This window comes from Lutra lutra, chromosome 2 (genome assembly GCF_902655055.1).
Source record: "Lutra lutra chromosome 2, mLutLut1.2, whole genome shotgun sequence".
NCBI lineage: Eukaryota > Metazoa > Chordata > Mammalia > Carnivora > Mustelidae > Lutra > Lutra lutra.
Window position 1 is genome coordinate 24,084,294 of NC_062279.1, and position 26,641 is coordinate 24,110,934.

Genomic DNA, 26,641 nt, shown 5'->3' on the forward strand with positions numbered 1-26,641 from the left:
ATAAATAAATAAAATCTTCAAAAAAAAAATAACAACAACAAATAGCTGTAGTTCATTAATTGTTCCGTGTAATATAGGATTCAATTATGAGGATATATCATACTCCAATTTATTTAGCCATTATCCTTTTGATGGACATTTGGGCTGTGTTTAATTTTTTACATTTCAAACATCAATGCTGTAAATATCCTTGTACGTGTCTCCTGGAAGACATTTATACTTTTTTATACAGACTTCTAAAACATTTTTTTTGTGATTGGTGTGTGTGTGTGTGTGTGTGTGTGTGTAGCACAAACCAATCTGATTTTTCTCAAATACGTGTTTTTTAATTGGGTAGGCCAGATTGGCAGTTTAAGAAGTAAAATGCATGATTAGTTCTTTTGAGTGCTAGAGAATTCATGTAATGATTATCCCTAAGTTAAAATTCATTTACATGAGAAAATATGTTTGATGGGTTTGTTTCTATTTTTATTCCTAATAATATCCAGTTGAAAAATTTACCCATTGAGTCAAATTTGTTTATTTTGCTATTTCATTTATTAATATAACTCATATTGGGGTAGAACTCTACAGTTTATAAGACAATTTTACATACTCTATTCTGCTTGAGTTTCACAGACATCTGTGGAAGTATTATTAAGTATTAAGGTATTATTAATTACTCCCTTTTTCTAGATGCATCCGCTAAGGATCCACCAGATTAACAGACTTGCCCAGATTCCAACTCCATTACCACTCTGAATCTATATGATAGATATCATTAATATTTTTTGTATACCTTTTTGTAGGTATAGTACACCAATGTGCTATTTCTTGAGAACACTGACTGAAGCTTAATTTTTTTCCACAGTTCCATCTCTCTTATGCAGAGAAAGAATTGTTGGAGAGAGAGCCAAGAGGAGAAGCCCATCAGGAAGTTCTTAGGCGAGCCGCCAAAGATCTTCCCATCTATACCAGGACCATGTCTGGAGGTACACCAGAATGAGTGCTTTGGCACCATTGTTGTGGTGACTGTCAGCGTATTTATATGCTTGCAAATGTCAAACCCTCATTGAAAATCATTGGGTTCTGTCTTGGGTGGTTATTAAATCTTTCCTACACAATTCCATAAAACAGGCTTATGAATAACAGTGTGGCACGGAGATCTCAACCATATCCACACTGATGTTTATTCTCTTGTGGCTTCTCTAGTCACTTACTTGGGACTCAGAGGAGATATTAGAACTGCTGAAATCTTGATTTGTACTTGTATTGATTTTTAAAGTTTTAATGATAGATCTTCCTATTCTTTTTTAATGGAAGGGAGCAGTATCTATAATGAATATAACATTGGCAATTTTACATAAATTTAAAGCAGTCATTGTATAAAGTGTATAAAACTTAAGGTAGTAATATAATTTATCTTTAGAAGGTAAGGTAATTTTCATTTCTCCCCCCTGCTTTTTTTTTTTTTAATGTAATTCAGTTAATAAATCCCTTTTACCTGGGTCAGGATTTTTTTAGGTACTGTATCAGCTATCTAATTAAAGAATTGTCTTTAAAATGGACACACACAGACTACTGATATTTGTCCACCAAGGCTCACCCAGAAATTTGGTAACTTTAGGCCTGTTTCACCCACTTTGGTGGCACATTTTAAGCGGCTGTTGAGCACTTAAAATGTGGCCACTCCAAATTGCGTTGTGCCATACGTATAAAATACATAACTGGTTTCAAAGATCTAGCATGGAAAAAAGAATGTAAAGTATCTCATTAATATTCTTGTACTACTTATCCTTGTTTCTTAACTCGCTTGAGGATCATAATTGAATCTAAGTTAAAGTCTCAGTTTCTTCCTGTTTGTTTTCCCTGCTTCTCAATGGGCAAGTGGCAATTCCCTGATTTAATTTTCATGCCACCAGTTCCATCCCACAAAGACAGAGCTGTGCTTATACACGTTTATGTATGTTGACCCTATATAAGCCTAGGCAAATATTGAGGAGATTTAAGCCCCTTAAAAATAAATTCCTGCACAGGTTTCCAAAACTAGTTAATGACCATGACAGTATCAGGTATGAAAAACTAGTCTCTGTATTCATTCTGAGTTCAGGGCTCTTCTACTGTCTCCCTTGACACACTGGATTTGGAGGAAGGGAGGAAGCATAAGTCACACCATAACTAAGTATTCATTCCCATTAATAATAACTACACTTTGGATTTAAAAGTCACCCTTCATGTAGTTTACGTAATGTTAAGACTGTCAGTCTCTTGTTCCTCTTAGGTATTGGATCCCTATCTCCTGAGATGAATTTAGGGTTCTTAAGATTTGTGACAGTGTGGCATATAATCTGGGTCTCGTAATATAATCTGTGTTTATATCTTTAGTGCAAACATTCCAGATGCCTGCAAATTCAATGTTAACTGACCAGAGTCACTGACTAAATTAAAGCAGACACAAAGTGTAATAAATAGATTATGTTGGTCTGATTGATCCCCCTATGGACTGTGTAGAGTGCAGAGGTAAACACAAGGCAGTGACCACAATCCCACCAAGGCAGGACTGTGAGAGAGGTGCTTCCCACCTCCCGCCCAGCCAAGACCCTTGGGTTCTTTGGAAAACTGCCTTCCTCACCCTGAGAAATTCTGTGGACCAGCAACTGAACAGTTCAGGTGATGTGCATGTGCACTATATTTTATAGAGAGAACTGAACAAAGTGGATGGTAATATAACTTAAGATTTTACGATCCATTCTAAGTAGGAAGTACAGTACTTCCTCCAAACCCAAGAGAGAAGAATGTCAGCTCCCTAGATTAAGGTGGTACTGCCCTACAGGGGAAAATTCATATACACACCTGAGCTTGGGGCATAGTAAAGCAGGGTATTAACAAGTCTGATCATCTTGCCTGTTTGTCCCGAACTTTCTTCTGATCCAGCCATCTTCTGCTTTCTTACAGGGATCGCAAAACTTTATCATATTGTTTTGGATTTTTGTTCTTATTAATTTTTAGCTCTGTGTTGGCCTTGATTTTTTTGTACAATTTTTTTTTTTTTTTTTTTGGATTTTGACTAATAGGTAACAGCCAGAGGTGATGGAGCCTATCATTTTGCACACAGAAATTAATAATGTTTTCTTTTCAACATTACCCAAAAGGTTTTAAATTACATAAGTAATATTTGAATAAACACTGAAAAAATTAAAACAAGGCAGTTAAAATTCGCCTTGACTATTCGGAGCTTTTAAATGATAAGCCCGTGGTTCATTTTAAATTACAGCGGGATAATATTAGTCGAATATGATATGGCACATGGAAATTTTTTTTAGTTTTTATTTTATTCATCTGGTGCTCATCATGACAAGTGCCCTCCTTAATCCTTATCACCTATTACCCACCCCCCCCACCTTTCTCTGGTAACCATTAGTTTGTTTTCTATAGTTAAGAGTCTGTTTCTTGGTTTGTTTCTTTCTCTTTTTTCCTTTTTGCCTTTATCCATTTGCTTTGTTTCTTAAATTCCACATATGAGTGAAATCATATGGTATTTGTCTTTCTCTGACTTATTTAACTTAGCATAATATACTCTAGCTCCATCCATGTCTTTGCAAATGGCAAGATTTCATTCTTTTTTATGGCTGAGTAATATTCCATTGTGTATATATGTGTAGCACAATATTTTTATCCATTCATCAGTCGATGGGCATATGCACTGCTTCTGTAACTTGGCTATTATAAATAATGGTCCTGTAAACATAGGGTGCATGTATCCCTTTGAATTAGTGTTTTCGTATTCTTTAGAGTATATATCCAGTAGTACGATTGCTGGATGGTAGAGTAATTCTATTTTTAACTTTTTGAGGAACAGTTCTATCTGTTTTTCACAGTGGCGGCACCAGTTTGCATTCCCACCCACAGTGCACAATGGTTCCCCTTTCTCCACATTCTCACCAACACCTGTTTCTGTTGTCTATGTTAGTCATTCTGACAGGTGTGTGAGGTAATGTCTCATTGTGGTTTTAATTTGCATTTCCCTGATAGTAAGTGATGAGGAGCATCCTTTGATGTGTCTGTTGGCTTTCTGGATGTCTTCTTTGGAGAATTTCTGTTCATATTTTTTGCCCATTTTTTAATTGGATTATTTGTATTTTGGGTGTTGATTTATAGAAGTTCTTTATATATCTTGGATACTAAACCTTTATCACATATGTCATTTACAAATATCTTCCTCCATACTGTAGGTTGCCCTACTGTTGATTATTTCTTTCACTGTGCAGAAGCTTTTATTTTGATGTAGTCCAATAGTTTATTTTTGCTTTTGTTCCCCTTGCCTCAGGGACGTATCTAAAAAAAAAGCTGCAATGGTCGATGTCAGAGAAATTACTGCCTGTGGTCTCTTTTATCATTTTTATGGTTTCCTGCCTTATATTTAGGTCTTTAATCCATTTTGAGTTTATTTTTGTGTATGGTAGAAGAAAAGAATCCAGTTTCTTTCTTTTGCTTGTTGTCCAGTTTTCCCAACACCATTTGTTGAACAGACTGTCTTTTCCCCATTTCATATTCTTGCCTTCTTTGTCATACATTAGTTGATGATATAATTGTGGGTTTATTTCTGGGTTTTCTATTCTTCTCCATTGATCTATTTGTCTCTTTTTGTGCCAGTATCGTACTGTTTTGATTACTACAGCTTTGCAATATAACAAGAAGTGTGGTGCTGTGATGCCTCCAGCTTTGCTTTTCTTTTCCAAGATTGGTTTGGCTATTCACATATTTTGTAGTTCCATACAAATTTTAGGATTGTTTGTTCTAGTTCTGTGAAACATGCTGTTTTTATTTTGATAGGAATTGCATCAAATATGTAGATTACTTTGGGCAGTATAGACATTTCAACACTGTTCTTCGAACCCATGAGCATGGATGTCTTTCTATTTCTTCATGTCATCAGTTTCTCTCAGCAGTGTTTTAATACTTTTCAGAATACAGGTGTTTCACTTCTTTGGTTAGGTTTTTTCTTAGTTATCTTATTATTTTTGGTGCAATTGTAAATGGAATTGTGGGGGTTGTTTTGTTTTGTTTTGTTTTTACTAAGAGACTAAATTTCTGTTTATGAAAGACTATAAACAAAAAGTTTCTTTCTACTGTGTTTTGATTTCCTGTGAGTTATTACCCACTTTGATTTGAGAAGGTTTGTTTTTGTTTTTGTTGTTGTTGTTTTGTTTTTACCCATGTGTTTTATTTTTTTTAATAAATTTAACCAATTTTTAAAAAAATTTTATTTATTTATTTGACAGAGAGAGAGATCACAAGTAGTCAGAGAGGCAGGCAGAGAGAGAGAGGGAAGCAGGCTCCCTGCTGTGCAGAGAGCCTGATGCGGGGCTCAATCCCAGGACCCTGAGATCATGACCTGAGCTGAAGGCAGAGGCTTAACCCAATGAGCCACCCAGGCACCCCAACCCCAGTGTGCTCTAAAGTAGAGATAATCACCATCTGGAGAGAATCAAGCATAGCCTACGAAACTCACCACTTAAAGTGCAACCATAAAGCAATATATAGTAGTTTTCAAAGACTTGGTATAAAAAATGTAAAACATGTGATTAATGTTTGTGTATTAATTACATGTTGAAGTAATATTTTTGATATATTAATTCAAATATTATGTTTTTTAAAAATTAATTTCCCTGTTTCTTTTTATTTTTTTAATATAGCTCCTAGAGAATCTAAACATACACATGTGGCTCACATTCTATTTCTTCTGGATAATACTACCTTAACACTTTAATGCTTCACATGAGCCAATGGTACCATGTCGCTTTCCCTGGAATGTAGCTGTGAGACGTCTTCATTCAGGATATGACTCAGCCATGCCATTAGTTTCTGTAGTTCCTGAAAGAGGAGAGTTGTAAGGGGGATGATTACGAACTTATTTGAATATTGAAAACAATTCCATATAGGTCTTGTTGTCTGAAAAAAGCTCATCCTAATCTTAGTTGATAGCAACTGTTGCCTTTTTCAGAGAACATGATATTAGCTACTATAACAGTGGAAATTACTTGTTGCAAGTACTTTTTCCAAATTTTAAATTCATTACTTGGGTTTTTGCTGATCCCGTGGTGTACCTAATTACTGTTCTCCTATAATTTTGGTAGGTTGCTTGCATCTTGTAAGATGTCTGTGTAATGAAATAACATCTCCAAATCAGACATCTGTAATTGCCTTTGATATCTGTGTTAGAGAAGAAAGGATCAGGACTTCCATTACAAGAATTAAAATTCAGTGTTGGAAATAACTTCTTCTAATACTTTTTTTTTTAAGATTTTATTTATTTATTTATTTATTTATTTATTTTTTAAAGATTTTATTTATTTATTTGACAGAGAGAGATCACAAGTAGGCAGAGAAGCAGGCAGAGAGAGAGAGAGAGGGAAGCAGGCTCCCCGCCGAGCGGAGAGCCCGATGCGGAACTCGATCCCAGGACCCCGAGATCACGACCCGAGCTGAAGGCAGCGGCTTAACCCACTGAGCCACCCAGGCGCCCTAAGATTTTATTTATTTATTTGACAGAGAGAGAGAGAGAGAGATCACAAGCAGGCGGAGAGACAGGCAGAGAGAGAGGAGGAAGCAGGCTCCCTGCTGAGAGAGACCCAGATGTGGGGCTCGATCCCAGGGCCCTCAGACCATGATCTGAGCCAAAGGCAGAGGCTTAACCCATTGAGCTACCCAGGCACCCCCTAATACTCACTTTTAATCTTGTATCAGCCAACAGAATTTAAGCAACTAATAGAGTTTATTCACAATTCAAATTTCTGAAGTGTGTTTCTCATAAAAGTGGTAAAATGTGGTTGTGTCTTCAGATATTTTTCCTGGTAGGGTACAGGAAAGAAATTGGTTTACCTGAGGGAGACATTCTGTTTGCTTTGATAGAAATGGACATATTTGCACCCTCTGTGAGCCTCACTATCATTACTGACAATTAGGAATGCCTTAGAAAAATTCCCCCCAAAGATTCTTTATTCTTGAGAAACTTTTTAGAAAACTGAGGCTGGGGGCATCTGGTTGGCTCAGTCACAGCAGTGAGTGACTCTTGATCTCAGAGTCATGAGTTTGAGTCCCATGTTGGGTGTAGAGATTAAAAAAAGAAAGAAAGAGAGAGAGGTAGGAAAGAAGGAAGGAAGAAAGGAAGAAAAAAAAGAAAGAAAACTAAGGCAGTAGGCAAGTCATTCTATTTTTATATTTACACAGTAGACTATCTCATTTTTATCAAATTCAAATTCACTTTGCTTTTTTAGAAGTTAAATTTGGAGAGCTGATAAAAGCCATTTAATTGTATATCCAATTCAGTGTTAAATCTAAGACTAAGTGGAGTTTTTTGTCCCTAGCAATCCGATATTGTGACAGATGTCAACTCATAAAACCAGACCGCTGCCATCACTGTTCCGTCTGTGATAAGTAAGAAAACCTTTTCCTTCCAACTCTCTATATGCTGGTGCTCTTTTTAGTTAATATTGTTTCTTTCCTCACTATTTTCCAGATTATTTCCTTTTTTCCCTTAATTGTGCTTCTGAGACCTTTATTTAGGACATAGAACCAGACAGTCCCTTGCATTGATATGAGTGGGGCTTAGGGCCATGGTCGCCTAATTGCCCCTTTTCCCCAGATTCACACTGACGCGAAAAAGTGTCTGAGTTTGGGCAGCTCAGACTTGGCTAGTTCTGTTTACTAAATACTTCTGTGACTCTGTTTTTACCTTTATAAAGAGAGCTCATAAGACTTCACGATAATCAGATATTGTTAGGTACTTAATATACCACAAGGACTGTGCTACTTAGCTTAAAGATTGATGTTAAAGGTAAAATTTTATCCAGACTTTCCGTAAGTCTGTTGGCGTTTTGCATTTTCTTCAGCATAAGGTAGTTGTGTGTTAATATTGAATTGTTTTTTCGGAAATGAGTTTTCTTATTTCTATTTTGAAGCATGTAGATTTTGAAAATTCTATAATTATATGTCATAACTGACATTGACTATAGTGGTTATTTGACATGAGGATTTTTACTGTTATTTGTTTAATTTTTAGATAAGTAATTTTGCAATATTTTACTTGCCTCAACTCCTTCTAAGTAACTTTCATACTTCCTTTTTATACTTAACGGGATTCAAATTTTATGAGGTGTTAAGTTTTGTGTGTGTGTGTGTGTTTATTTTTTTAGATGTATTTTGAAGATGGACCATCATTGCCCGTGGTGAGTATGGCTCTATACTTAAACACGTTTCTGTCCCTTAAAACTTAGTAAATTGAATCATTTATCTGTGTAAGTCTTTTTATAAATGAAATCTTGCCTTAGCTGACCCAGAAAGTACTTTCAGATTTAGTTTCTAGTATTTGCTGAATTAGCTCAAAAGAGATTTTATTTGGGAGAATTTCCATAGAATAATTTTAAAACCGGTAGACTAACAACATAGAAGTTAATTTGTCATATTTGCCTAGGACAAATGGCTTTCTTTGTATGCACATGCATAAACACAGAGATTCTGAAACACTTCCCAGAAATTATACCAAAATGTATTCATAAATTATACACAGTACTTCACTGGAAGTTTTGAATAACAAATTAATTCATCTTAAGCTTTAGCAATTTATTTTAAATAAAACTTGACATTGAGGATAGAATAGCAAATACACAAATACATATGTGTTTAAACAAGGGTTTTCACTTGGAACTCATTAATATTTTAAAAGATAATTTTAGATCAGGCACCTTAACGGAGGATGATTTAAAAGCACTAATTAACTAATGAAGGTTGATTTTTCTACCTTTGCCTGTAATTTCTCTTCTCCACGTGCACATATCAGTGACAACTACGCTCAGGTTGCCAGCCAGGTTGGATTTGGACGCTAGGTGTGATGACTCTACCAGCCTTGCCTTCTTTCACCGGTTGCCCTAGAGAAAAGCAGACATGCTCACAAATGAGTGCTGGGTGTAGGTGGAAACACAGGGAATAATTACGTTAGCTGCAGGAAATAATAGGTGCATGTCAGATTTACCTTATTTTTTCTCTCTAGATACCTCTTCCTTTTCTCCTGCTGTATTTTCTTCTTTATTTCAGGCCAGTTAATTCCTGTCAGAGTAATTTTCTCCTCAAAGAAAGATCTCAATGAAAGCCTCGCTTGGTATTAATAGTCATTTGTAGCCATTCTTTTGCTTTATCTTTTGCTTTACTCATGCTTTCAATCATTCTCTTTTCTCTCACAGCAGGTAGCCGCCCCCCACCCTCAATATCTTCTATTAAAAGTTTTCTTAATCCTCCTTACATTCCTCTGTTGATGCGGATAGTTCCGTACCCCTAGGGGCTCCCTGACTCAGGCCCCACTGTTTCTTTCCTTCTCTGCCTGAGGGTTCTCTTTTCCACCTGAGGAGTCTGGGGCCCCTGGTAAGCCGGGCAGCCCAGGGGTGCCAGGGTGCGAATGCTTCTAGAGGCCACCCTCAACCAACGAGGGTCTGGCCAACAACACATGCCTTATGGGCTTTTCTCCCCTCCTTGTTTCAGATAAACTGTATCCAGGTTCTTGTCTCACGGTCTGCTCTCGGGGGAACGCATGCAAAGACACCCTTCTTTTCTGAAGGAAAGTGGAAAAGAAATCAGGGCCATAGAGATGACTTCAATTTTTCTGACTTAAAGTCATAGCAGATGAAGATGATAAGGAACGGAGAGGGGGTCACAACCAGTATTAATGCCAAGCTTTACACCTCCCTATAGCGTGACATGCTCTTGCTAGCCTCAGTAAAGCACAAAAATAAGAAATAATAATTCACTCTGATAGCAAACTTTTTACATCTGCCATTAATTTGCCTTTATCAGAGACTTACAGCATAATTTGACATCTTTCAGATTTTGACAGATCCTGTTGAATAAGCGAAGGGGAACAGATAGAAGGCTCTAGAGGTTTTAAAACCGGGTGTAGATTGTGTAATCATAGGCTCCCTGTTAGCACACTTGCTCTTTAGGGCAATGTGGGAGTTGTTGAATGAACTGACTGCAGTACCTTTCAACTTTGTGTCATTGCTTCCCTGCCCTGGGGCGTCTCCTGCTGCAGCTGCCACCACGGCCTCTGTCTCGGCTCCCCTGGGCCCTTGCAGAAGGCAGTAAGCCAGGTGGATAATGGAAGGGTTTGGTGCCAAGGGCCTCATGTTCACCTGGTGCCCACTGAGTGGAGCAGCCGTTTTATTTATGTGTTTGAATTTTCAAGTTTAAACTTTAAGTTAAAAAAATTATGCTTAGTATATACACATGGTTCTAAATTCAAAAACTAAAAAAGGGCAAGTGTTCTTTCTAGCCCCCCCTGCTGCTCCTTCTCTTCCTCACAAGGAACATATTGCCAAATTCACGTGTACTTTTCAGATATAAGTGTGTATGTGTGTGTTACATGTTTTACACACACACAAATATTTTACGCATTTTTTAACACAAGTGGTTCTGTTGGGTCCATGGTCAAAGGAACGAGACTGATACAGAGCGAAGGTCAAGCAAAGATTTATTTCGTGCCAAGCATCGAGAATCAAACTGACCGGCCAGGGCCGTCTCTTACAAAGAGGTGACCTCTCTCTGCCTTACAGACTAGCTTTTAAGGGCAAAGGCCATGTGGTTGGGCCTGGCCACGCACAGGTGGCCAATGAGATTGTAATACACAGAGAAAGCTGCACAGTCATGCTAGGTCACACATAAGTGACCAATTAAATTACAATTTACCCTATAGTAGATATTTGAACTAGTCTATTACCTTGGTCAGAATGGGAGCCCAAAAGGCGCCCAAAGGGCGGGGCCCATACTCCTTGGTAGCTAGGGAGACAGTATGCGCCCCCACTGATTAGATGTCTCCACCTGGAGTGACCCACCCTTGTATTTGGGCTTTGTTACCTGGGACTGTTTTCCGGGACTTGCTTTTAAGTAAGTTCCCTGGGGGGAAGGGGGCCCAGGACAGTTTAAGTTTTACTGCATAAACAACAAAATCACTGTTTAACTGGATGGAATCACTCTGGCTGAATAAGCCCTTACAGTTCCACTATGGACTGACTCTGTGTCTTTTTCTTTCCCCTCTTAATATATCCTGGAAAATTGTCCATATCAAGATATAAATAATCTTTTTCGTAGCCTAATATTATGTCACTATAACAGTCTTTTATTAAAAGATCTTCAAGGTGTTCCCAAACTGTGGGGTAACATTATGCAGGTCTTGTGTGTAATTTTGAAGTTCAGTATCTGTCAACTTTGAGTATTTGAAAAAGCAGAAAACTGTGCTTCCTTGTCAGTGGCTCCATCATATCTGCTGAGACCAGTTAAACTACCCATCTGGGAGCAGGGGACTGACCTCACGCTGGTGTTTTAACTGAAATGGAAATCCTGTAGTATTTGCTTTATTGGGTTTCTCTTCAAAGAGTTTTTCCTTTAATACAAAATTTTCATTCATTAATTAATTACATTAATGATATGTTTTGACATGCTCGCCAAAGATTAGATAACACTTACCAAATCCAATAATTTTAGCTTCATACTGAGTGCCTATAATGTGCTAAAAACTATATATGTGTGAAAAATTTGTAATTCTTATAAAAGTGACAGAAATTGTAGAAATTATTTGTCCCATTTTAAAGAGGAGAGGGAAGTAGAGCTCAGAAAAGCTAAAGAATGGCTTAACGTCACATGGCATGTTTTTTGGACTCCAAAGGCCACATTCTTTTCTTCTTTTTTTTTTCCTTTATTGTGTTCTTTTTCCCATTTAGAATCAGAAAGCAATTGCCCTGAAACAGGGCCAGTTGCTGTTTGCACTGAATTTTTAAAAATTTTTTTAGAAGATTTCATCTATTTATTTGAGAGAGAGAGGAAGAAAGAGCATCAGGGGAGGAGGGGTGGAGGGAAGGGGAGAAGCAGGCTCCCCGCCCAGTAGGGAGCCCTAGAGCAGGGAGCCCTATCCAGGGCTGGATCCCAGGACCCTAGGACCATGATCTGAGCCAAAAGCAGACGCCCAACCTACTGAGCCGCCCAGGCGCCCCTATTTGCACTGAATTTTAGACAGCATATAAGGAGTATTTACCTTGAGCATGTTTTTTTTTTTTGTTTGTTTGTTTGTTTTTAAAGATTTTATTTATTTATTTGACAGAGAGAAGTCACAAGTAGGCAGAGAGGCAGGCAGAGAGAGAGGAGGAAGCAGGCTCCCTGCTGAGCAGAAAGCCCGATGTGGGGCTCGAACCCAGGACCTGGGATCATGACCTGAGCCGAAGGCAGCGGCTTAACCCACTGAGCCACCCAGACGCCCCAACCTTGAGCATGTTTTATTTCTCCATATAAAAGCATTCAAACTCAGAATACATCTCTTCCTTTTCAAACGGAGTCTATAAAACAGTAGGGAGTTAAAACATTTCACCTGTATGAAGAGACATTTTCTTACTATATTTCTTAAAGTGTGAAGTACCTATCAAACTCTAAGATACTTGGTTTTTATTTACTGACTTTATTTTCTGTTTCCCAAGTAACAGATAAGGTTACATTATACCATGCTCCTAGATAGACGTTAAAGTAAATTAGATGTCACGAAATCTATACTCAAAATCATTTTACTTTTTATAAACATGCTATGTGTCATCTCATACAAAAGCTCTTTCTTACATTCCCGTAGAAAGAAAAACAATCTTTCTTATCCCTTATTTTCCTCCAGTCCTTAAAAGTCATTGTCTTCAGCCCGCTCGCCCAAAGTTACGTATGGCTCCCCACCTTATGTCTATGCATTCTCTCCTCTGGAAACCAACCCAAGCAAGCGAAGGGAATATCCTGTATCCTTTGGAGACAGAATGCATTTAGACTAGGCTTGTTTGGAATTATGTAGTTTAATTTCTTGCCATTATTTCATTCAGATGTCACAGAAGGCAACCTCAGTAACTGGTTTGCACCCATACTAGAATCGTCACTGTTTTCATATCACACGTACCTACAATTTTTGCCTTCTTTATGAGCTTATTTGCCATATAAAATGCCCTTATGTTCCAAAGTTACTGAATCTAATCCTGGTCCCTTTACCTTATTTATTTATTTATTTATTTATTTATTTATTTATTTGAGGTAGATGATGCAGGCACTTTTCTTTTTCCCCCAGATTTTCAGTTTATTCATAAGCCAGATAAATGTCTACCTTTTCAATTTTTTTAATTAAAAAAATTTTTTAGGGGCGCCTGGATGGCTCAGTCATTAAGCGTCTTCCTTTGGCTCAGGTCATGATCCCAGGGTCCTGGGATCTAGCCCTACATCGGTCTCCCTGCTTGGCGGAAATCTTGCTTCTTCCTCTCCCACTCCTTTGCTTGAGTTTCCTCTCTTGCCGTCTCTCTCTCTGTCAAATAAAATATTTTAAAAAATTCTTTTATTGTGGGCGCACTTACATGACACTCTCTCCACAAATTTTTTTAAATTGATGTATAATGTATTATTTGTTTCAGGGGCACAGGCAAATTTTTAAGTGCACACTGTTGTTAACAATGGGCACAGTGTCATGCAGACTTCTGGAGCTCATTTATCTTGCATGGTTGAGTAAACATTTTTCATGTGTACATTCACTTTAAAAATCTAAAAAGAAGAATGTCTCAGTTTATTAGCAAAGTCAATAGAGACTGAGATTACCTTGCTAACATTAGAGTAAGACAAAGAAGTTTGAGGAGTATGTGTATGTTCTATGCAGTAGACGTATTATGCTAGTTACCACAATTACCTCAGCCGTGAAGACACCCGCCATTTCCACTTAGGTGTTGTGTCACGTGCACAAGCTCAGCCTGAAATTTCGTAGTCTTTATCAAAAGGCAAAAAAATTTTTTTTGATAGAAAAGTGTGACTGTAAAGTGTGTTATATTTGTATTTATACCTTTTGATATGATAGTTTGAATTCTTACTCCCCCCTCTCCAAAATATAATAACTTTAGAGTGAGAACTGAGAATTACAGATCTCCCCATTTAGAATCAAAGGATATAGAGCCAGCTGTCTGGATTGTTTGTTTTGCGATAAGGAAAATGAAATCCCTATAGACTATTTTGCTTGATCAAGGCCACATGATTATTGAGTGTTAGATGCACATTATGACTCTCACTGTCTGGATCTCAATCCTATTTTTTTTCTTAAACGTTCCCTGGATAATTTGGTTGCTTCAGTAGTATGCTGATGACATTCAAGTAGTTTACAAAGATATTTCATCTAATTCGGGGAAATCTGGAAGATTTTAAATTACCCAGTCATAGTTAGAAATCATATATGGGACGTCTGGGTGGCTCAGTGGGTTAAGCCTCTGCCTTCAGCTCAGGTCATGATCTCAGCGTCCTGGGATCAAGCCCCGCATCAGGTTCTCTGCTCGGTGGGGAGCCTGCTTCTCCTCTCTCTCTGTGCCTGTCTCTCTGCGTACTTGTGATCTCTCTCTCTGTCAAATAAATAAATTAAATTAAATTAAATCATATCCAAAGGTAACAAAGAACTTAATAAATTTTTATCTGCCTGACTTCATTAGTTTTCTCACCAGCTCTGTGTTTTTAGGTATGTGCCTATTTACATAATTGGACATGAAATATAGTTATGTGGTTCATGGTCGATTAAAGCAGTATCACATATCAAACTTAAAAAGCTAAACACAAGTTCCCTTTTTAGTGAAATGGATTTTTTTAATGTTTGCATGTGAAAAGAAATGTTATGAGTCTTGCTTAAAGAAATGCCAATAAATTTTAAAGGAGAGGAAACCGAATACTGTGTTAAATATGAGCATATGCAGACTGTAGGTGAAAAGTGTACAACTCACTGAAAAGTTGTTTTTGTTTTGTTAACAGGGTGAACAATTGTGTTGGATTTTCAAATTATAAATTTTTCCTCCTTTTCTTGGCTTATTCTCTGCTCTACTGCCTTTTTATTGCTGCTACGGACTTGCAGTATTTTATCAAATTTTGGACAGTAAGTCAATACCTTGGTGATTTTTTTCTGGTATACAAAAATATATACTAGATTTTCAGTAATTGAGTTATTTCAGATACTTATTTTATAGACTAGAGTTCATTTAAATATGTAGTCAATCCTCACTGTTCACAGATTCTGTGTTTGTGAATTCTCTTACTTGCTGAAACACATTTGTAATCCCCAAATCAGAGCTCACAGAGCTTTTTGTGATCCTTTGCAGACGTGCACAGTGTGGGAAAAACTTGACCCGCTCATGCGCACGTTCCCAGCTGAGATCAAACAAGGCCACCACATACTGCCTTCTTGTTTGCTCTTCTTGATCTCTCATTACTATAAACAAGTATGCTTTCAGTCTGTTTAGTGTCACATTTTTTGCATTTTTTGTACTTTTTGTTGATGATTTTGCTATTTAAAATGGTCTCCATGCATAGCACTGAAGTGCTTCCTGGTGTTCCTGAGCAAAAGAAGACCGTAATGTACCTTATGGAGAAAATACATGAGTTAGGTAAGCTTCCGGCAGGCACGAGTTACACTGCTTATTGGCTCTAAGTAGTGAATCAACAATGTATATTAAGTAAGATGTCAATACAGTTTTTTTTTTTTAGCAGAAGCACACGTAAGACAGGGTTGAGTATTGATTGGTTGTGACTGGAGGCTCATAGGAGCCTAAGCCTGTATTTTCCCTGGGGCGGTGGTTCCATATTTACAAATTCAGTGTTCATGGCACCTTTATAGAACATGGCCACTGTGAGTAATGAGAATTGACTATATTTGAAGTTTTCTTTTCAGTATTCAAAAAATGAAGTGTTTTCTTTTTGTGTATAAAGACTGTATTTTGGAACAATTATGTCTATAAAATCCTGAGTTTTTACTAGGTATTGCTTGGTTAGGCTTTGAGTAGTTCATTTATTTTTTGGGATATATATTTTATATGTAAGCAAAACAAAATTAAAATCAAGTATTATAAATATACAAAGATACTCCTTGTGGACCCCAAACAATGGTAAAAAACAAACAAAACAAACAGACAAATAAACGGTTATCCCAGGTCAGGATTTCTTTATTGTTTTATTAAATTATCCTTTATTATGGTAAGAACTTTCTAAATTCCTAGATAATTTAGGTCAGATTTGAACCACATTGAATACTAAAGATTTACTGAATGCCTTTACCTTGCCAAGCCCTAGAAATATACAGGTATATGGACTTGCTGCTAGTGTTCAGGAATACCTCACTGTCCAGCATGAAGAATGATCCCTAATGAAGGTCGGAAAGGATATTACCTCACTGCTTCTCATTCCTGGGGATGGTTTTAGTTCCAAACCATAAATATGTATGTAAAGGAATGACCAGTCCAGTTGTCACTGTGAGAATTGTGCTGTCAGAAGCTATGAGTGAGAGCTGGTGACCTGTGTCAGCAGAGAATATTGAAATAGTATGACCTTCCTATCAGAAGGGGACACCTGCTAGCAGCTCTGGTGCTTTACTAAGTGTCCATAGTGCAAGCCTGCCATTCTAGAGTGTGTTCAGGTCTCCTTGGACAATACATACAATAAAACCGGTTTTGCTTTGAGAAAGCCTGTTCTGTTACTTGGATATTGTAAGGTTTGTTTTAGATCATTGTTATGCACTAGTGTTGATCTTTCCTGTGATGCTATTATTTAAAATAGCTTGAAGCATTATTGTGTATGTGTTGTTGTATGTGTTCTTGTAGTTGATGCTGTTGTTTGTAGTAATGTTAAAACATCAATAAGTATAGTAACTAATTGTGCCAATTAACCTTCATTTTCAGGCATTATAATAAAACTATTTAAACATTTGTAAAGCTATAGTGTGTTAACAAAACATTTTCAGGAAGTAAATTAAAAATTATATTTTATAGTTCCTTTTATCTTGCTTCCTAGTGTTATAGTTTACACATGTACTACTATAATTTTTCTATGATTCAGTTATGAAAAACAAAATAAATATCCCAAATTTTAATATTTTTATATCTGTATTCATTAATAGTAAACATTTTTAATCTTACATCATACATTTTTCCTCAAAGTTTTAACATAAAGCCATGTATCTTTCTCCATATCTAAATTTCAAAAAAAAGTAGAGCAAAAACAAATTCTTACTTACAAAGTAGGGAATATTTATCCCTTTGACAAAACATTTTATTTTCTTCCTTTTTTTATAGAATGGCCTACCCGATACTCAAGCCAAGTTCCATATTATGTTTTTATTCTTTGCTGCAGCTATGTTTTCTGTCAGCTTGTCCTCTCTGTTTGGCTATCATTGTTGGCTAGTCAGCAAAAATAAATCTACATTAGGTGAGTATTCAATTATTGTAGTTAACAGAACTTTAAAGACATAGATACTCAGCAAAAGTTGCCATATGATTAAATGCCAACCCGTCCTGATGTGGTAAATATCATTTTTATTTCACATACTGTTTTGTGGGGTGGCAACTTAGACACCTACAAATGCAGTTGTTCTGTATATTTATTGACTGTCCATTGTGTGTAAAGCATTGTGTATATACGGTGGTGAACAAGGGCAAAATAGTCTAGTGAGGGACACAAAAAATCAATAACCAAACATAAAAGTAATTGCAAAATGCAGAGTGCTATCTGGGAAACAAATGGGATGCTGAGCTGTGAATCAAGGACTGGGGACTGTGGAAGGAAACCTAGTTAGAGTGGTCAGGAAGGAGCTCACCAAAACAACAAGTATTAAACCTTAGAAGTCAGTCACGGTAAAAACTGTAACATCTCAGGCGGGGAAAGAGTATGTTCAAAAGCCCTACAGAGGGGCGCCTGGGTGGCTCAGCGGGTTAAGCCGCTGCCTTCAGCTCAGGTCATGATCTCGGAGTCCTGGGATCGAGCCCTGCATCAGGCTCTCTGCTCAGCGGGGAGCCTGCTTCCTCCTCTCTCTCTGCCTGCCTCTCTGCCTGCCTCTCTGCCTGCTTGTGATCTCTCTGTCAAATAAATAAATAAAATCTTAAAAAAAAAAAAAAAAGCCCTACAGAGATGGGACGCAGCTACAACAGTGTTCAGTGGAAATGTATACCTAGCTATAAATGATTCTGTTAAAAAAGAAGTAGGTCAAATCGATTACTTTATAGCTTAAGGAAGTACAAAAAGAACAGCAAAGTAAATCTGAAGCCAGCAAATGGTAGGAAATGATAAAGATTAGAAAGGAGATAACAGAAATAGAGAATTTTAAAAGCAAAAGTTCATGGGGTGCCTGGGTTGGCGCAGTTGGTTAAGCATCAGACTCTTGGTTTGGGCCCAGGTCATGATCTCAGGGTCCTGGGATTCAGCCCAGAGTTGGAGTCAGGCTCCCTGCTCAGTGGGGAGCCTGCTTGTCTCCCTCTCCCTCTGCCACTCCCTCTTCTCTCTCTCTCTCTCACACATAAATAATCTTAAAAAAAAAAAAAAACTGAACAGACTTGTAACAAGGAAGGAGATTGAATCAGTAATCAAAAATCTTCCAACAAAGAAAAGCCCAGGACCAGATGGCTTCGCTGAGGAGTTCTACCAAAAAAAAATTAACATAAAATTTTCTCAAACTCTGTCAGAGATTAGAAGAGAGGATAACACTTTGTAACTCATTCTATGAGGCCAGCATCGGTCTAATACCAAAAACCAAAAAAAAGACACCCGAGACAACTGTAGACCCATATCCCTTATGAGTATAGATACAAAAATCCTCAATGCGATCCTGGCAAAGCAAATCTAGCAGTTTATAAAAAGGATTATATACCATGACCAAGTAGGATTTATTCCAGGAATGTAAATGTGTTTCAATATACAAAAATCCATTAACCACATTAACTGAATGAAGGAACATGTGATCAACTGATGCAGAGAAAGTATTTGACAAAATTCATCACCCTTTTAAGATAAAACGCTTAACAAACTAGGGACACAAGGGAATTTCCTCCACACAAGGGACTTCCTCAAGCCTTAAGTGATAAAATGCATTTCTGAGAAGCCTATAGTTCGTATCATACTCAGTGGCGAAAAACAAAAATCTTCCCCCTAAGACCAGGAACAAAACAAGGACTGCCACTTTGACTAGTGCTGTTTAACACTGTACTAGAAAATTTAGTCTGGAAAACTGGTCAAGAAAGATTAATAAAGCCATCCAGATAGGAAAGGAAGAAATAAAACTATCTCTCTTTGCGGGTGACATCATCTTCTATATAAATAACCTTAAAGAGACAATAAAAACAGAGCCAATGAACAAAATTGGCAAAGTTGCCTAAGATCAATATGCAAGAGATCAGTTGTATTTCCATACACTAGCAAGGAACCATCCAAAAGGAAATGAAAGAAACAATTCCATTTACAAAAGCATCCAACATAGTAAAATGCCTAGGCATAAATATAACTGAGGAGGTGTAACAGTAGGACACTGAAAACTACAAAGCTTGGCTGAGAGAAATTAAAGACCTAGGTAAATGATAAGACTTCCCATGTTCATATATTGGAAGACTTAATATTGGTAAGATGGCAGTATGGCCCAAAGTGATGTAGACTCACTGGGATCCTGATTACGGTATCAGTGGCCTTTCTTGCAGAAATGACAAAGATGATCCTCAAATTCATGTGAAATTGCTTGGTGCCCCAAATAGGCAAAGCAGTATCCATGAAAAAAATAAAGTCGTTCCTGATTTCAAAACTTACTACAAAGCTACAGGGGTCAAAACAGTGTTGTACTGGCACAAAGACAGATATAGACCAATGGAATAGAATGATAGAATGAAAAATCCAGAAATAAGCCATAAACCTTTGGCCAGTTGATTCTCCACAAGAGTACCACAAGACCATTCAATGGAGAATATAATAGTCTCTTTGACAAATGATGCTAAAACTGTAAAACTCTTAGAAGAAAACATAGGGATAAGCCCTCAGGACTTTAATATGACAATGAATTCTTAGATATAATACCAAAAGCATGAGTAACAAAAGAAAAAAATAGATTGGACTCCCCTAAAATTTTAAAAATGTGTTCATCGAAGGATATTGTGGAAAAAGTAAAAAGACAACCTACAGAATGAGAATAATATTTTCAAATAATTTATCTGATAAGGATCCAGTATTCAGAATATAAAAAGAAATCATACAACTCAACAAGAAAAAGACAAACAGTCCAATTCAAAAATTGGCAAAGAATTTGAATAGGAATTTATTTTTTTTAAGATTTATTTATTTTATTTATTTGAGAAAGATAGAAAGCGGGGAGTGGCAGAAAGAGAAGGAGAGAGATTGTCAAGCAGACTGCCCCCTGAGTGTGGAGCCCGACCTGGGGCTTGATCTCAGTATCCTGAGATCACAACCTGAGCCAAAACAAAGAGTTGGACGCTCAACTGACTCAGCCACCCAGGTGCTCCTGCATAGACATTTAAATAGACATTTCTCCAGTAAAAATATACAGTTGGCCAAAAAGCACATAAAACCCAGCTCAGCATCATTAATCATTAGGGCGGGATAATCAAAACCAGAGCTACCACTTCCCACCCAAATCAACAAAATAGAAAGCAAGCGTAGCTGAGGACATGGGGAAATCGGAACCTTCACACTTGGCTGGTAGGAATATAAAATGATGAATCCACCGTCAACAACAGTGGCTGTTGCCCAAAAAGCTAAACATGAAATTATCATACGACCCAGCAGGATCTATTCCCCAAATAACTGAAAGCGGGGACTCCAAGAGATACTTATAAGTCAGTGTTCATAGCAGCATTCTTCACAATAGCCCAAAGATGGAAACGATCCAAATGTCCATGAAAGATGAATGGACAAAAAAATGTGCTATTTTCTAGACAATGGAATATTATTCAGCCTAAGATGAAATGAGAGACTGATGCACACTACAACATTCATGAACTTCAAAAACACACTAAGTAAGAAGCTGATCTGAACAGGTTAATATGATATAGTTTCATTTATGTGAACTATCCAGATTAAATAAATCCATAATGTCATTTTCAGAGGATGAGAGGAAGGGGGACTAGGGGGAGACTGCTGAATGGATATGGAGATTTTTCTGGGGTAATGTGATTATTTTGGAACTTGGTAATTAATTGCACAGAACTGTGAATGTACTAAGTGCCACTGATTTGCTCACTAATAAAATGGTTAATTTTATATTCTGTGACTTTCACTGCAGTTTTTAAAAAGTAAGTCCTACAGGAGAAGAGCTAGAAATATTTGTAACACTACATGGCTAGAGCGTAGAAAGCTAAGGAGCAAAAAATATGCATTGAGGTTTGAGAAGTAGGGACTAAGCTAAGTAGTATCTTCTAGACTAAGATTAGGAGTTTGGGAATGCAACCAGGACTAATAAATCCTATGATCTCAAAGGACACCTCAAGCTGAGAGACACCATGATTATAGTAGTGAAGATTAATTATAGTATATTGTCAGTGAATGTTAATTTTTAACATTCAGGTGAAATCTTACTACAGCAAATACACTTCAGTATTTTCTAGACAAAGTATCTGATTTCAGATATGCAAACAATGACTCATGGAACACTACATCAGAGGCTAACGATGTAGTATGGTGACTAACATAACATTATAAAAATTATAATTAAAAAAATTATATGTTGGATAAATTATAGCTCATCAGAAGAAAATGAATTATTTCTAGAAGCATTTAACTTCTGAGAACTTCTAGATTTAACTTGTAACACTGAAAGGACTTCCTTTGGATGAGATGGTCCTATAATTATATTAAAAGCTATATAACCCAGGGTGACAAATGCTAAGGATCTTGCAAATGGTCGCATTTTTTGTAGTACCCTGACTCTGTTAGAATTTTCTTTTTAAAATAATGGATAAAAAAAATCATTATACGTCTATGTTTGTTCATGTTCCCCAAATAAAAGTTTAGACAGCATTATTTAAGAAGCATTTGTAGCATAATGGAAGGGACACTGATCACCTTGTTCACATTCCACTCTGTCATTTATTTGCTGTGAGATCTTGGACACACCTCACAACCTCTCTGAACCTTGACTTCCACATGCAGAGTCGGTATAACCAGACACAGTGTTTGCTTCTGCACATAAGCCAGTAAATTTTGGCCAGCTGGAAAAAAATGTTGCTTGGAAGAGATAAACTTTAAATGAAATTGGAAAATGGAGTTTATTGACTGAAAAAAGTAATTTGTAGAATATATAGAATGAGGAAAGTACAATCTCATTGGTTAAAAAAACTGTGTAGGTTTGTGTATCTTTACATCCATCCATTCATCTATCCATCCACACGCCTATCTTAAAAAGGTCCAGAAGACGTTAAAGTTTTAATTTATTTGCTTATTTGTGTTTCTAATTTTTTTTTGCAATGCACTGTGCTGCTGTAATAGTTAAAGGATTCTTTAAAAAGGAAAATAGATGTAATTGTATGATTATTTTAAAACAGAATAGAGGGTCTGTGCGGCAGAGCTATTGATAATTACATAAGTATTCACAAGAGGATCACCATCGATTTTTAGAGCTCCCTCATTTAGTCCAGTAATTTCTATGTATGGGGGTCACTAGATAATGTTCTGTACTCACATGGTTGCTCTGCCGTCTTTTGTAGAGGCGTTTAGAAGTCCCGTATTTCGACACGGAACAGATAAGAATGGATTCAGCTTGGGTTTCAGTAAAAACATGCGACAAGTTTTTGGTGATGAAAAGAAGTACTGGTTGCTACCCATTTTTTCAAGGTACTTTGTGGTAAAAATATTCAGGCTTGAAACCAGTGAAAGTAATCTGACAGAAGAATTGTAATCCTGCATAGGAATTCCTGTTCTTTAAAGAATTATTTTATGATTCACTGTTACATGGATGGTCAGTTAAGGCATCGTTTCCCTAAGCACGCCGTGTGGAAGCCAGTGTCTGAGATACATGTTTTGTCTGTAAGATAACTGTGGTCTGCTCTCAAACATCCCATTGTGACAGTTTCACTCTATTGTTTTGTTTACTGCTCAGTTGTAAGTTTTAATTTTAATTGTAGTCTAGGTGATGGCTGCTCCTTTCCGACTTGCCTTGTTAATCAGGATCCTGAGCAAGCATCTACTCCTGCGGGATTGAATTCGACATCGAAAAAGTAATCCCATATTTTTTTCTATTTTACTTTCAAATAACATATCTTATCCTCTTATACCCTTTGGCTATATATTTCTTTGAAAAAATTAGGAACATAAGATAATTTACTATAATGGTTCCCACTTGGAGTGAGGGGGAGAGGAAAGTGCGGTTGGGGAACAGGCCGTGGAGAGCTTCAGTTATACTTGTGCAAGAGTTGTTACTCAGGGTGGTGGGTAAACAGGTGTTAATTCTCTATACATTTTGGTTGACTGATATTTTAAATGTGATCCCTAAAAGGAAAGAATATTAAATCCAAATTAGCTCCTCTAGTGATCAGGTGAGCAGACAGTAAACATGCCCTCTGACCCTCCAGGTCCTCGTTATAAAGAGATCAGAAGAATGTCCCTGAATTCGGCTTTGGAGATCAAATGGAATCCCCAATGCCTGCTTGATAATGTACCATATTCCTTTTTTTATTATTATGAACTATTTTTGCTAATATATAATGTATTATTTGCCCCAGGGGTACAGGTCTGTGAATCGTCAGGCTTACACACTCACTCAAATGAGTGTGTATACATACCCTCCCCAATGTCCATAATCCAACCACCCTCTCCACCCCCACACTCCCAGCAACCCTCACTCTGTTTTGTAAGATTAAGAGTCTTTTATGGTTTGTCTCCCTCCCAATCCCATCTTGTTTCATTTTTTCCTTCCCTACCTCCCTGACCCCCCACTCTGCCTCTCAAATTCCTCATATCAGGGCTATCATATGATAATTGTCTTTCTCTGATTGACTTATTTCGCTCAGTATAATACCCTCTAGTTCCATCCATGTCATTGCAAATGGCACAATTTCATTTCTTTTGATGGCTGCATAGTATTCCATCGTGTATATATACCACATCTTCTTTATCCATTCATCTGTTGATGGACATCTAGGTTCTTTCCATAGTTTGACTATTGTGGACATTGCTATTATAAACATTCAGGTGCACGTGCCCTTTTGGATCACTACATTTGTATCTTTACGGTGAATACCCAGTAGTGCGATTGCTCGGTCACAGGGTAGCTCTATTTTCAACTTTTTGAGGAACCTCCATGCTGTTTTCCAGAGTGGCTGCACCAGCTTGCATTCCCACCAACAGTGTAGAAGTATTCCCCTTTCTCTGCATCCTCTCCAACATCTGTTGTTTCCTGACTTGTTAATTTTAGCCATTGTGACTGGTGTGAGGTGGTATTTCACTGTGGTTTTGATTTGTATTTCCCTGATGCCGAGTGATCTGGAGCACTTTTTCATGTGTCTGTTGGCCATTTGGACGTCTTCTTTGCAGAAATGTCTGTTCATGTCCTCTGCCCATTTCTTGATTGGATTATTTGTTCTTTGGATGTTAAGTTTGATCAGTTCTTTATGGATTTTAGATACTAGACCTTTATCTGATATGTCATTTGCAAATATCTTCCCCATTCTGTCAGTTGTCTTTTGGTTTTGTTGACTGTTTCTTTGCTGTGCAAAAACTTTTGATCTTGGTAAAGTCCCAATAGTTCATTTTTGCCCTTGCTTCCCTTGCCTTTGGCGATGTTTCTAGGAAGAAGTTGCTGCAACTGAGGTCGAAGAGGGTGCTGCCTGTGTTCTCCTCAAGGATTTTGGTGGATTCCTGTCTCACAATGAGGTCTTTCATCCATTTTGAGTCTATTTTTGTGTGTGGTGTAAGGAAATGGTCCATTTTCATTCTTCTGCATGTGGCTGTCCAATTTTCCCAACACCATTTGTTGAAGAGATTGTCTTTTTTCCACTGGACATTCTTTCCTGCTTTGTCGAAGATTAGTTGACCATAGAGTTGAGGGTCTATTTCTGGGCTCTCTATTCTGTTCCATTGATCTATGTGTCTGTTTTTGTGCCAGTGCCGTACTGTCCTGATGATGACAGCTTTGTAATAGAGCTTGAAGTCTAGAATTGTGATGCTGCCAACTTTGGCTTTCTTTTTCAACATTCCTCTGGCTATTCAGTTTCTTTTCTGGTTCCATATAAATTTTGGGATTATTTATTCCATTTCTTTGAAACAAATGGATGGTATTTTGAAAGGGATTGCATTAAATGTGTAGATTGCTCTAGGTAGCATAGACATTTTCACAATATTTGTTCTTCCAATCCATGAGCATGGAACGTTTTTCCATTTCTTTTTATCTTTGTTTCATGAGTACCTTATAGTTTTCTGAGTACAGATTCTTTGCCTCTTTGGTTAGGTTTATTCCTAGGTATCTTATGGTTTTGGGTGCAATTGTAAATGGGATTGACTCCTTAATTTCTTTTTCTTCTGTCTTGCTGTTGGTGTAAAGAAATGCAACTTATTTCTGTGCATTGATTTTATATCTTGATACTTTACTGAATTTCTGTACAAGTTCTAGCAGTTTTGGAGTGGAGTCTTTTGGATTTTCCACATAAAGTATCATATCATCTGCAAGGAGTGAGAGTTTGCCTTCTTCTTTGCTGATTCAGATGCCTTTTATTTCTTTTTGTTGTCTGATTGCTGAGGATAGTACTTCTAGTACTATGTTGAATAGCAGTGGTGATATTGGACATCCCTGCTGTGTTCCTGACCTTAGGGGAAAAGCTCTCAGTTTTTCCCCAGTAAGAATGATACTCGCTGTGGGTTTTTCATAGATGGTTTTGATGATATTGAGGTATGTTTCCTCTATCCCTATACTTTGAAGAGTTTTGATCAAGAAAGGATGCTGTACTTCATCAAATGCTTTTTTAGCATCTATTGAGAGTATCAGATGGTTCTTGTTCTTTGTTTTATTAATGTATTGTATCACATTGATTGATTTGCAGATGTTGAACCAACCTTGCAGCCCAGGAATAAATCCCACTTGGTTGTGGTAAATAATCCTTTTAATGTACCGTTGGATCCTATTGACTAGTATTTTGGTGAGAATTTTCACATCTGTGTTTATCAAGGATATTGGTCTGTAATTCTCCTTTTTGATGGGGTCTTTGTCTGGTTTTGGGATCAAGGTAATGCTGGCCTCATAAAATGAGTTTGGAAGTTTTCCTTCCATTTCTATTTTTTGGAACAGTTTCGGGAAAATAGGTATTAATTCTTCTTTAAATGTTTGGTAGAATTTCCTGGGAAGCTGTCTGGCCCTGGGCTCTTGTTTGTTGGGAGATTTTTGATGACTGCTTCAATCTCCTTACTAGTTATGGGTCTGTTCAGGTTTTCTATTTCCTCCTGGTTCAGTTTTAGTAGTTTGTACACTTTTAGGAATGCATCCATTTCTTCCAGATTGTCAAATTTGCTGGCATATAGTTGCTCATGATATGTTCTTATAATTGTTTGTATTTTTTTGCTGTTGGTTTTGATCTCTCCTCTTTCATTCATGATTTTATTTATTTGGGACCTTGCTCTTTTCTTTTCGATAAGTCTCGCCAGGGGTTATCAATCTTACTAATTCTTTCAAAGAACCAGCTCCTAGTTTTGTTGATCTGTTCTACTGTTCTTTTGGTCTCTATTACATTGATTTCTGCTCACAATTTTATTATTTCTCTTCTCCTGCTGGAACTTTCTGTCCTTTCTCCAGTTCCTTTAGGTGTAGGGTTAGGTTGTGTACTTGAGACCTTTCTTG

The 26,641-nt window shown here is 37.2% G+C and overlaps 1 protein-coding gene across 1 annotated transcript in view; it reads left to right on the forward strand.

The window, feature by feature from the left end:
• ZDHHC2 (zinc finger DHHC-type palmitoyltransferase 2) overlaps positions 1–26,641 on the forward strand; it is a 73,728-nt gene that overhangs the window by 35,381 nt on the left and 11,706 nt on the right. Inside the window, exons 4-10 of the mRNA XM_047716145.1 lie at positions 851–971; positions 7,347–7,416; positions 8,175–8,207; positions 14,815–14,935; positions 17,124–17,256; positions 22,524–22,650; positions 22,941–23,033. Coding sequence (XP_047572101.1) covers positions 851–971; positions 7,347–7,416; positions 8,175–8,207; positions 14,815–14,935; positions 17,124–17,256; positions 22,524–22,650; positions 22,941–23,033 — 698 coding nt within the window. The remainder of the gene's footprint in view (positions 1–850; positions 972–7,346; positions 7,417–8,174; positions 8,208–14,814; positions 14,936–17,123; positions 17,257–22,523; positions 22,651–22,940; positions 23,034–26,641) is intronic.